Source organism: Natrix helvetica, assembly GCF_964273705.1.
Source record: "Natrix helvetica genome assembly, chromosome: 3".
Classification (NCBI taxonomy): domain Eukaryota; kingdom Metazoa; phylum Chordata; class Lepidosauria; order Squamata; family Natricidae; genus Natrix; species Natrix helvetica.
In genome coordinates this window covers 76,157,800-76,171,031 of record NC_138549.1, presented here as the reverse complement: position 1 = coordinate 76,171,031, position 13,232 = coordinate 76,157,800, and the positions used below count along the sequence as shown (strand labels likewise).

Sequence of the window (13,232 nt, the reverse complement as noted above, 5' to 3'; positions counted from 1 at the left end):
TTGAGAGCCGGCTTATTGTTTTCCTTTGTTCTCCTCTCCTTTCCTCTCTGCGCATATGCACATGTGAGATGGGCTCCATCTCACTCAGCTTAGGCCCCAAACACAGCTGCCGTTCCACTTGGGGGAGGACAGAAGGCCTCAGCTCTGCCCCTGAAGCTGTTTCCAAAGGCTCTGAAGCTGGTCCAGGTTCTCCCTCAATCTCCTCCTCATCTGACTCTGCTGCTAGCTCTGATGGCAGCCAATGGGCCACAACACTATTGGAGAATTTAGGCCTACATAGAGATATCCCTCCATAGAGAGGGATATTTTTAAATAACAGACAGGGATATCAGAATAATCTATAATGGATTCTTTTTGAGGGAAATGGTGTGATAAACCAAAAAGAATCCATCGTGCTATGCCAAAAAATGTGTATTGTTGGGAAGCGCATATCATAGTTTAGATATTAGGGAAAGAGAAACACATAAAATGTTAAGGGATTTTACACATGAAAAGAAATTACAGTGTTCCTACTCCCCCCCAATTCTCAAATTATATTAGTATTTACATTTATTGAATTTAGGTTTGTATGCAATGTTAGCCTTCCATTTTCACTTTAGCTTCTAGACCCACATGTCTTAAGAGTGGCACTCCAGAATACAAGAATAGTTGCCATTTCCTTCATGCAAATCGTGTTTCCACAAAGATCATTAGAGTGACCAGTAAAATACAATACAGAACAACACAGTGGCCTTCTGGACTGTTGATGACTAGCACTGTACATCAGCCTGCCATAGTGCAAGAATTCTCAATGTGGCACCTGAGAGTGCCAATGTAGTCATGGACACCTCCTTTGTCACCTCCAAGATCTCAGATACGTGTGATTTTTCTACACTAAAAACTGATTTAATTTGAGAGCTGTTAAGGTAAAAGGATTTTCAGCTTCCAGTACAATGTTTCTGCTCAAGAGTGGCCCTTATGGTTTCCATAATCCATACCCTCTTTTAGAAAATAAAAATGATGGGTGGCTACTACTTAGTCTTTATTTGGCTATGGATCTGCTTTTTTGGGGGGGGGGGAATTGAGAATAATAAGGAATGTTCTGTACGAAGGTAGGCTAGAGTGGTTTGTGTAGCAAGTAGCTTTCAAAGCCATGCTTTGAAACTGGCTAAAAACATCATAGCCATGAATGTGTCCCTTACTGTAGGCAACGAAGCAGCAGTTGCAGCACACTTACTTTGTTCCTTCTTGTCAGATGGGACTCTCATTTACTGACTTTTGACTGAGAAGATAATTATCCCAGAAAGAAAAGTAGTAAGAGAAGATCCAACATTTCAATTTGATATAAATGGCATCTTACACTTGCCTTCTTGAAAGTGCCCCTCCTTCCTTTCTCTCCGTTTCTTGTATATCTTGTCTCTTTAAACTTAGCCTATTAGCTGACCTCTTTTTACCATCTCCATTATTTGAGGACTCAATAACTGTTTAACAAGACACACATTCAGTAAATAATAAAAAAATCTTTTGAAAGATTCCCTAAAATTAAACTGAGCCACAATTAGAGCTGATTTCTATGCATCAGCTAAGTTTTTCTTTCTTTTGTGCCTTAGAATTGTACAGATTTTTTTAGTACTCAAGTGGTTGTTTAAAGCAATCCAACCTGCCAATGAGATTATGCCCAACCATGCTCAATTCATGGTACCAATGAAATATCTTCAAATCCTAAATAGGAATTGAAATAACATATTTCATTGGACATATATTTATTGCCCAAGGTATTCAGCATGGCTTTAAGGAATTTGTTGCTATGGTATACCTAGGCAAGTCTCAATTTGTTTGCAATGGGTTGTGACAGATAGTGAAGAAGGCATTCTGTAAACCTACTAAGAACTCCCTGGCAAATCAAACCCAGAAGACCATGTATGCTATCTTGAGTTTTCTAATGCTACATAATGACTCTTAAGGGAATGCCAAAAAGAATAAGAACATAAGCATATAACTTTATGAAGAGCCTAAGAGACATGGAAAGCTTTTTCTCAGTCATATAAAATATGAAAAGAAAGAGAAATGGGATACTTGAATCATACAGAACAGTAGGCAACGAATTAAAATAAACCAGGAACAAAACATGGGGCAGAAATGCTATAGAAAAGCACTAAGTTTTACTTTTGGCACCCAGTCAAGGATATCTGTGGATCACAAAGCTGCTGACTTGTTCTGTTGTTCATTACAGGCAATACTCTTGATAAGCAAATGGTGGTGCTGTTGATTGTGGCATTCTATCGCCTTCCTATTCATTGCCAGTTTTCAAGAATTAAACTATGAGTTTTCATCAGTCCATTATCATTTTTAGCATGTTTTCCCAGTAATAAGGCTCACTTAAGCCCCTTGCTATCCATTCTTAGACAAAAATATAAATGCACTATCTGTTTCAGAAATGGATTGCCGCCGGTTCAGCCTGAATTGGCCGAACCGATAGTAGCAGCAGTGGGAGGCTCTGCCAACCTGCCTGGACACTTCTGCGTCATGTGGGAGCACGAGCATGTGCGGGAGTGCGCCCGAACTGGTAGTAAAATAATTGGCGACCCACCTCTGATCTGTTTCAATAAGGTACAAGCAAAATAATTGTCTAAATTGCGATAGATGAACGAGGAAGTCCACTTTTTTAACTTTAACTTTTATTTAATTTATAAACCGCGCCCTCTCCCAGAAGGGACTCGGGGCAGTGTACAGTCATATTAAAACACAATATAAATACATAACTTACAACTTACACTCATACAACTTACACTCATACAACTTACACTCATACAACTTACACTCATGTGGTTTAAATATATAGCTGCAGCACCGTCAAGCTATTTTGTTAACTTCTCCTCTCATCCTGCAAAGCATTCTATTTCTACATTGTTTTTATTCTTTTCTAAATGACCTCATAATTTCCTCCTTCTCTAGGCATGACTTGTCCAAATGCATTATATATAAGGCTCATAGCGCCCTACATCCCCATCAAAGAAGCGTTACCTTGGGGTGAGATGGACAGCAAACAAATTTAATCATGAAATAATAATAATAAGTGAAATGAAATCAAAATACTCTGTATCAAATTCCAGTCGAACAAATGGAACTCTCTGTTCTTCAGGGATGAAATATTGCTCTCGTTGCTAATGGAGGTAATATCTCCATGCTTTGTCCCAAATAAAAGTGAAGAGTTTGAGGCTATGGACTGCACTATAAGAGGGATAGAAGAAAAAATGAAGAGCAGCGGCGGAAGCAGCAGGAGGAGGACAGCAAATAAATAAATAATTTGGAAGGCATTCCTTGTATTTTCCAGAAGGCTAATGACAAATTGGATCACAAAAGAAAAATGAACAAGCCTTTAGGTCATACCTTGTGCAGAAGCAGAAACATTATGGCCGTAAAAACGCCAAGGCACTAAATATAGAATTTATTTACTCCAGGCCTGTTTTTTGAAGCATCCTCCTAAATTGCCATGGCAACCTTATGCGTGGCTTATTGCCTTGAATGAAGAATGTTGCCATGGAAACCAATAAAAACAACTGCAATGGCAACAAAAGGAAGACGGCGGTGATTCTGTTTCCCTAAGAAAGAGCCAATTATTTAGTTAAACCCCCCCCCCCAAAAAAAAAACATTTAAATCAGAAAAGAGAAAGGAAACTCCATAGTTGTATGAGTGAAAAAGCAAAGGAGCACCAACTTTCTGTAGTAAGGAAAAACTGGTATTATAACAGAAACAAATAAAGAAAAAAAGAAGCAGCGAATTTTAAAACCATGTTTGGCATTCAAATTGGTACGGTTCCAATTTGGACCAAGCTATTTATTCATGAATTTTGATTATGTTTTAGTTAATTTGCGACCTGATGTGTTTTTTTTTACCCTTGTGAAAATAGGGATTCACTGAAAATACTAAAAGCTGGGGCAATGAAACCCTAAGTAAAGGGTTTACACACATACAACACACACACACACACACACACACACACACACTGGACTAGATTAGTTTAATTGTAGCATTTACTTAAGAAGGAAGCTACATATAATCCAATTGCAGACTGCCTATTCATGCAATAAACCTATGAACATTTTCTAAAGCCAAAATAAGCTTAACTGGTCCTGGAATTATTCAAGAATGATTCAAGGTTGAGATGGACTGCATTTGGCTTCAATCCATGTATGGCCTCCTGAAGCCTGTTTTTGTTTGTTGGTTTGTTTATTAACATTATTCATATATGGTCCCAAACCACCCAAACTCTGAGCAGCAAACACATCTCCAAAATACAATCATTAAGAACAAACCAGAAGAGCAGGAGCAGGAGGAGGAGATGGAGATGACAATGGAAACTCTAGGGCTTCTTTTCTTACACTACTGTTTTATTTGTGTACTGTGTTAAGTCCTCAAGGCTACGACGCCATTGACTATCATTGCCGGCCCCTGATTGGTTGAGACGCGAGCAGCCAGCTGGCGGGAGAATGCAGCCATTCTATTGGTTCAGCATCTGACAGCTCTATTATAAAAAGGGCTGTCAGCTGTCAAATGCTGCTGTTCGCCGGGTCGAGGTTTGCCTTACATTTTTCCGTGTTATACTGTTAATAAAGGTTGTGTTAGCTTCAACCTGCCTTGCCTCAGTTCCTGTCTGCCTCGTTTTCCCTACAGAACACTAGCAACGAAGGTGGGATCAGGACTGAGGTAAAGGAAAAGTGAAGTCACTAATAAGAGCTGCCTCAAGTCACAGGCGACGAGAAGTTGTTCCAAGGCTAATTCTTCAAGTTCCGTCCTTCTAAGGATGGCTAATCTACCAGCATTCATGACATTCAGCAGGCATGAAACATGGGATGCCTGCCTCGAGCAGTTTGAGTGCTTCCTTGAGGCAAATGACTTCATTGGTTTGTCCAGTGGCCGTAAAAGAGGATATTTTCTCAGTGCATGTGGCCACGAGATGTTTGGAACAGCCGGGGCTTTAGCAGCTCCTCAATCCATCCATTCGATGCCTTGGGAGACTCTTTTGGAGAAACTTAAAAATCATTACTCTCCAACTCCCTCGCGCATAGCCAGATATTATGCGTTTAGGCAGAGGACCCAGAAATAAGGGGAATCTGTGAGCAATTACATGGCTTCCCTCAGAACAGCGGCCATGCACTGTGACTTTCCTGTGCTGGATGATGCCCTGTTAGAACAGCTGATCTGTGGTATCAAACACCTCAGACTTCAATAACGCTTGCTGGCACGAAAAGAACTGAGCCTTCAGGCAGCCGTGGATGAAGCCACGGCATATGAAATGTTGGACAAATCCACCGGACACTGGCTCTTCCAAATCCCTGGTCTCTTGGACTACTATCAAATGGAGAGTACCCAGCCTGACCAAAGCTCAACTCAGGCAGTGCCTATTTTGCCTCAGAGACTATCAAGGACAGCCAATACCCATTGTGGGTTGCGACACATTCACCATAGCCAGCAATAACTTCCAGGGGTCTCTTCCCCATATCATTGTAGATGGCCATCTGCCCAGCCTCCTGGGGCTTGACTGATTCTGCGCATTGGGGCTCAATGTCTCCGGCATCCACTCCATTGTTCCAGATTCCTTCGCCGGGCTGGCCAGTGAGTTCGCAAATGTATTTGACAACAAGCTTGGTCAATGTAATGGGACCCCCATTTCTTTTAACCTGGACCCCCAGGTGGCGCCAATACGTCTAAAACCCAGGAGAGTGTCTTTTGCTCTTCGGCCCAAAGTAGATTTAGAGCTAGATAAATTAATAGCACAAGGAGTGCTTGAAGCAGTTGACCACTCCCCCTGGGAGACCCCCATAGTAATACCTATTAAGCAGGATGGTAGTATTAGAATTTGCAGGGATTTTAAATGCACCATTAATAAAGGGTTGCAAGCCAACCCTTACCCAGTGCCAGTGGTTCAACATCCGCTTCATTCCTTGGGCCAGGGAAACATTTTTGCCAAGTTAGCCTTGTCAGAAGCATACCAGCAGCTCCTGGTGGACGAAGCCACTGCCATGGCTCAAACCATCGTAATGCAACGGGGAGCTTTCAAATCTAAATGCTTGCAATTTGGGGTCAGTGTAGCCCTGGGTATTTTCCAGAGCTTAATGGAGCGGATGCTCCGGGGGCTGCCAGCGGTGGTACCCTATTTTGACGACGTGCTTATATCCACTTTGGATCAAGCTGAGCTCGTTGATAAATTAAGAGCAGTCCTGACCCGATTCCGCCAAGCGGGGCTGAAACTCAAACAAGAAAAGTGTAGGATAAAGGTCCCCAGTGTAGAATTTTTGGGGTATCTAGTTGATTCCAAAGGCATCCACCCTACTCCGTTCAAGGTAGAGGCAATTAAGAAAGCCCCACACCCTCCTTTAAGGCTGAACTGCAAGTCTTTCTGGGACTGCTTAATTTTTACTCCATTTTTTAACCCCATAAGGCATCTTTGGCATAGCCTCTTCATAGGCTCCTGGATTCCAAGACACCCTGGCATTGGGGGTCTAAGGAAGCCCAAGCCTTTAGGGCAGTTAAGGATATTCTTACATCCAAATCTTTATTAGTGCAATAGAGTGATCGCCTCCCATTAACTTTGGCATGCGATGCATCACCTTATGGCATTGGGGCTGTTCTGAATCACATCCTACCTAATGGCTCAGAAGCCCCAATTGCCTATTATTCGTGCACGCTCTCAGCAGCTGAAAGAAATTACAGTCAGCTGGATAAGGAGGCCCTAGCTGCTGTAGCAGGGGTAAAGCGGTTTTACAATTACATTTATGATCGTTTTTTTCACTTAGTGACCGACCATAAACCTCTCTTGGGTCTTCTGGCAGGGGATCGCCAGACTCCTCAGATTTTGTCTCCAAGAATGTCCAAATGGACAGTCTTTCTAGCGGCGTATAATTATCAGCTACAATGTAGGCCAGGAAAAAAACTTGGGGCATGCTGATGCCCTCAGTCGCTGCCCTTTGCCAGTGCCTGTTTTGGACCCTTCTCCTATAGTTTCAGTCCTCTTAATTGAAGAGATGGCCATGCCAGTTTCCACCCGGGATATTGCCAGGCTCTCTGCCACAGACCCCATATTGGCCCAAGTTTTGGACTGGGTGCGCAGGGGGTGGCCACAGGGGCCAATAGATCCTGACTTTCACCCCTATTATATATGGCAGCATGAGCTGTCCATCCTTAACGGGTGCCTGTTATGGGGCAATAGGGTGGTAGCTCCCCAAAACTTAGGTCGCCAATTTTAAGTTGCCTGCACACTGCTCACCCGGGCATTGTGCACATGAAGGCTTTGGGCTGAAGCTACGTGTGGTGGCCCAAGATTGACCAGGAAATAGAAAACTGGGTAGCCACCTGCCAGCAGTGCCAGCAATCTAGACCGGCTCCCCCTTCTGTGCCCATCAGGGAATGGGACATGTCCCGGGCTCCATGGGCACGAGTCCATTTGGATTTCACCAGCCCGTTCTTAGGGCAGAACTTCTTGGTCCTCGCAGATGCCTACTCGAAGTGGGTGGAGCTGGCACTCATGCCATCCACCAATTCGGAGGCCGTAATTAGGGTGCTGGGGAGGCTATTCGTGACCTATGGGTTGCCTGACGTGGTGGTGACTGACAATGGGCCCCAGTTCAGGTCGGCACCCTTCCAGATGTTTTTAGGCCAGCATGGCATACGACATGCCCCGACGGCCCCGTTCCACCCGGCCAGAAATGGCCTGGCAGAACAAACCGTCCAGTCGGCTAAGGAGGCACTGGGCTGCCTGGGGTCAGGGAATTGGCACGACAAACTGTCCCAATACCTTCTGGCACAGCATAAAACCCCATGCCCAATCACCAAGCAAAGTCCCGCAGAACAGCTTATGGGTTGTTGGCTCCGGACAACCCTGGACCGGCTACACCCCGGTTATGCAGCAGAGAAAAGCCCCCTCACAGGCAACTCCACATGGGCCTTTACTGTGGGAGACCCAGTCTATGCTCAAAACTATGGGGCCAAACCAAGGTGGCTTCCCAGACAAATCATGCAACTAACTAGACCCTACTCTTATAAGGTCCAGCTCAGTGACGGATGAATGTGGCTCCGACACATCAACCAGCTCAGACAGCGAGCCACCAGTGCAGCAGACCAACACCCGGTGCAGGCCCAATCCTGCCCTGGGGAACTAATATCGACAGAGGCTGCTCCAGCGCAGACAGAGCCGCACACAACACCCCCTCACCAATACATTCTTGTCACCAGGCTTACCTGAGAATCCGGTCAGTCCCGCAGTGGTCAAGTTTCCCACCGACTCAGCTGCACAGTCTCCTGATCAGTCAGGGGAGGCAAGGGAGGCAGAGCCTCACCTCTCTTCATGAAATAATAGTATATAATATTATATACTATATATATATATATATATATAATATTATAATATTATACATCTGTCCGGCCACGCCCGGGAGCTGCGGAGGGCGGTTTCCGGATGACGAAGGTACAAAAGCGACTGTCGACTGTCGCTTTTGTGACTTTGTCATCCGGAAATGGCAACATTCTGCCAGGCGCGCATGGACGGAGGTAGGCAGAATGGCGCCGAGCCGATCCGGCGGGCGAGAGACCGAGGATCGGGCTGCCTCGCTCGCTCTTTCGTCCGCCCAGATCGCGGAGCCAGGCGCGCACGGACGGAGATAGGCAGAATGGCGCTGATCCGAACCGATCCGGCGGGCAAGCGACTGAGGATTGGGCTGCCTCGCTCGCTCTTTCGTCCGCTCGGATCACCTCGGTGTCGCTGTGGCTACCTCCGTCTGTGCTGATGTTGTCGGCGCTCCTGGAAATGGCTACCTCCGTCTGTGCTGATGTTGTCGGCGCTCCCGGAAACGCCGACATTTCTGCCTCTGCCCTCCGCAGCTCCCGGGCGCGCATGGACGGAGGTAGGCAGAATGGCACCGATCTGATCCAGCAGGCGACTGACCGAGGATTGGGCTGCCTCGCTCGCTCTTTCGTCCGCCCAGATCGCCTTGGTGTCGCTGTGGCTACCTCCGTTCGTGCGCGCCCGGCAGAATGTCGGTGTTTCCGGATGACGAAGGCACAAAAGCGACTGTGACTGTCGCTTTTGTGCCTTCGTCATCCGGAAACGCCGACATTCTGCCGGGCACGCACGCACGGAGGTAGCCACAGCGACACCAAGGCGATCCGGGTGGACGAAAGAGTGAGCAAGGCAGCCCGATCCTCGGTCGCTCGCCCGCCGGATCGGTTCGGCGCCATTCTGCCTATCTCCGTCCGTGCGCGCCCGGGAGCTGCGGAGGGTGGAGGCAGAAATGTGTGCCTCCAGCACACGTGGTCCCATTTTCTGCCTTTCTGATGACGTCACCGGCCTCACCAGCCATTAAGTCACTGCTCCTGATGTACCACAAGACTCTCCACTAGCGGCTCTTCCTTTGGCCACCACCCCTGAACTAAGGCGATTTGGGTGGAGCTGACTCTGCCCGGCGTATTTGGCTGACTACGCATGTGCTAACTGGGAGGAGAGGGGTGTTAAGTCCTCGAGGCTACGACGCCATTGACTATCATGGCTGGCCCCTGATTGGTTGAGACACGAGCAGCCAGCTGGCGGGAGAATGCAGCCATTCTATTGGTTAAGCGTCTGACAGCTCTACTATAAAAAGGGCTGTCAGCTGTCAAATGCTGCTGTTTTTCCGGTTCGAGGTTTGCCTTACATTTTTCCGTGTTATACTGTTAATAAAGGTTGTGTTAGCTTAACCTGCTTTGCCTCAGTTCCTGTCTGCCTCGTTCTCCCTACAGAACAACTCTCCTTGCTGTTCTTTCTTACAAGTACTATATGTTAGCCTGAGTCAGTCTTATAAATATAGTAACATTGGTACCAGCAAGAGACAAGATATGTAAAATGACAGTTTTCTCTGAAAAACATTCACATCCGTGTTCCATTTTGCTTACAGCGATGCAATGCAAATATACAGAAAGGAGTTATTTGGAATAGTTTTTCCTTGTATCATGGCATGGAAATGATATAAAAAGTAAGTAGCAGTAGCATCAAAATATCCCAAAGGTCAACTTCAGTTCCCCAGCAAAATAACTTTGATCTGCTGTAATCTTTTTTTTTTTTTTAAAGTTTGGCCTTCTTGCTCAGCTCTAGAAGTTCTGTTCCTCGACTTTTAACGCATAGAGAATATGTTTTATGGCTTGGAAACGTGGAGACACACATCCTTGTTAGTGCTGTATGCAGCTAAGTCAACATTACATCACAAGGTTTTATTTTCCTTTGTCAGTCAGCCAGGAATCTAGAACGGGGTCTTAGTTTAAAAGATAAATGTACTTTATAAATGTGGCCACACTGGTTAGAATGCAGTACTGAAGGCTACTTCTGCTGACTTCTGTCTGCCAGCAGTTCAGCAGTTCGATCCTCACTAGCTGAAGGTTGACACAGCCTTCCATCTTTCTAGTAACATGAGGATTGTTGTGGGCAATATGCTGAATCTGTAAACCACTTAGAGAGAGCTGTAAAACACTGTGAAGCGGTATATAAGTCTAAGTGCTATTGCTATTGTTACTTTATTTACTGCTGCCCCATTCATTGTTCTTGATATGGTCTTTTAGACTGCAGGATACCCCAAAAATATAATCTAACCATCCTACTGAGACCAGGGATTTCTATTTTTTTAAAAAATGTAAGTTTTTAAATTAAAATTTAGGCATGCTGAATATATAGAAATAATAACTATTTGTAGCTTTGTGTAGCTCTCTTCCGAAGCATCTGCAAACATCTTTGTTCTAATGTTTTTTTATTCAGAAAGTAAGCCCAACCTAATGTGTATATGGGTGTGGGTGAGTGAGTGAGTGTGCATCAGGGGTGAAATCTACTTACCTTTGCTACCGTTTCACAAATGTGAGCATGCTCGTACCACCTCCGTGCATACACAGGAACTTGCGCAGAGCATCCAAAACAAATGTGATGATGTCCGGGGGGTGGGTGGGCAGAGCCTACTGTGCTGATAGCATTTTTTACTACCGGTTCAGGTGAACCGGTAGCACTTTTTACTATGCTCTACTCCCTAAAGTTTGTAAAGCTCTGAAGACCTGTCCCCACCCCACCCCCCACACAAGTACTGGGATAAGAGATTGTATGACTTAGTATCAGTTTGTTGTAGTTTTAATGTATTTAGTATTACAGTTTTATTATAGTGTTTATCTTGTTTTACTTTTATGTAGGAGCTGACCAGGGGGGTTATAAGATGGGTGGATATATAAATGTTTTCAATAATAAATAAACAAATGATGTAACAGCTGATTAAGAGAGCCAAAACCACAAATTTTCACTCACCGTTCCCTACGACCTTGGCTATGTTACACTGGCTTTTGTACATCACATACATCCAAAGGGAAGGATTGAGGTACTTTTAAACTATTGATACTCCTTTCCCACAACAAAAAGTTTATCTTCTCTTCCACATAAGAGGCTGCTAACTCTGTCATAGTAAAAGCAACAGCCCTGTTACTAGTCTGATAAAATCAATGTCCTTAGGGAATCTCTGAAACTCTACTAGACTCACATCATTTCAGCTCTATGATACTGATAGTTTAAGCACGTACAGCTATGGCTCCTCCCACAGTTCCATCGACTAATAAGAGAACTCCACATCCTCCCTGTCCTCTAAATCCACTTCACTGTATCTGCAGCAAGTGAGCATCCATGAGCATTAGTCAGCTGTAACAAAAGCCAAAATGGCGAAAAACAGTGTTCAAACAACAGTGATGGCGAACTTATGGCACGCTTGCCACAGGTGGCACGCAGAGCCATTTGTTAGGGCATGTGAGAGATTGCCCTGTCAGCTCCAGTGTGCATGTGCGCACTGGCCAGCTGACTTTGGCCTTCTTTTGAGGCCGTTTTTCGCCTTCCTTGAAGCCTTGGAAGTGCAAAAAACTGGCCCTACGGGCAAACTGGAAATTCAGGAACAGACTTCTGGTTTGCTCATAGAGCTGTTTTTTGCTCTCCAGAGCATTCAGGAGGCTTCCCTGAAGGCCAAAAATGGTCCTATGAGCAAACTGGAAGTCAATTCCTGAACTTCTGGTTTGCCTGTAGGGGCGGTTTTTCGGGCTTCGGAGCCTTCAGGGAAGCTCCTGAAGCCTACGGAAGGCCTCTGTATTCATCCTCCCCAGGCTCCTAGAAAGCCTCTGGAGCCTGGGAAAGGCAAAAAATGTATACCAAAAGCTGGGGGAGTGCTGGTCATTTGAGCATGTGTGCAGGGGGGAAGTGAGTGCATGCGTGCTGGGTTGCGCATATATCATTATGAGTGTGGCATGCCCACGCATGACTCCTCTGCGCTCCCCCCACTTTTGGCACGCGAGCCAAAAAAGGTTCGCCATCACTGCTCTAGGGGCATACAACAATCGAAGTATACCAACAGAAACAGGAAAAAGTGCAGCTTCTGATGATACTGGACCATTAAGAGAAGAGAAGAAAGGGCCTGTATATTCCAAGCAGGCCAGTATTTCCTTAGAGCCAAAACAAACAAACAAACAAACAAACCCACCATTTCAAGAGCGCCAATGGGGACCTGGCAAACTCAGGAAACATTAACCATTTGAACTGAATGATCTTTATAGCTAGTAGGGTAATGCAGTAGAATCTTGAAAACCTGCCAAAGCAATTCTTCAGATCAATTTGTTAGATAGTATCATTAAGACAGAGTTACTCGAAACTTTTTATAATACATATTTTGTATTACATAATACATAATCATATGGCTACTTATCAGATGGCTCATTGTCAACATAAACAAACAATAATCCCACATTTCATCAAACTTCCTATTAAGGCACCTTGTCATCATCACGCTAATTCCATGTTTTCTGGTTTCAATGCTTATCCTAGCTCAATCCTAGGGGGGAAAGCCAAGTCTTCGTAGCCTTCTGGGTGGTCAAGAGGACAGGGGCACTTTGGATTTTAGGAGGACAGAGGTTGAAGAATTCATGCTTCCTTGGTCCCGCTAGAAGACAACATTCAAGTGATGGGACTTGGAGTGCACCCAGGTATCTGACCTGGCTGGACAGGCAGATATCTTCAGGGAGAAGTGTCTTAAATGTCTCCATTCATTCAATCAATCATCATTGTGCCAAAATAACAATAATGGAGGATTTTATATTGATTCACTGACCTTTGGGTGATACAGGTAATCCTTGACTTACGACCAAAATTGAGCTCAAAATGTTGTTGTTGTGAGACATTTGCTAAGTGGGTTTTGTCCCATTTTACAGCCTTTCTTGC

The 13,232-nt window shown here is 44.9% G+C and overlaps 1 protein-coding gene across 1 annotated transcript in view; it reads right to left on the bottom strand.

Moving 5' to 3' along the window:
- The window catches only part of CRB1 (crumbs cell polarity complex component 1), a gene marked incomplete at its 5' end in the record, with an annotated part of 107,636 nt that extends 99,836 nt beyond the window's left edge, over positions 1–7,800 (bottom strand). Inside the window, 3 exon segments of the mRNA XM_081949153.1 lie at positions 85–254; positions 1,346–1,460; positions 7,776–7,800. Coding sequence (XP_081805279.1) covers positions 85–254; positions 1,346–1,460; positions 7,776–7,800 — 310 coding nt within the window.
- Between the last annotated feature and the right edge of the window lie 5,432 nt (positions 7,801–13,232).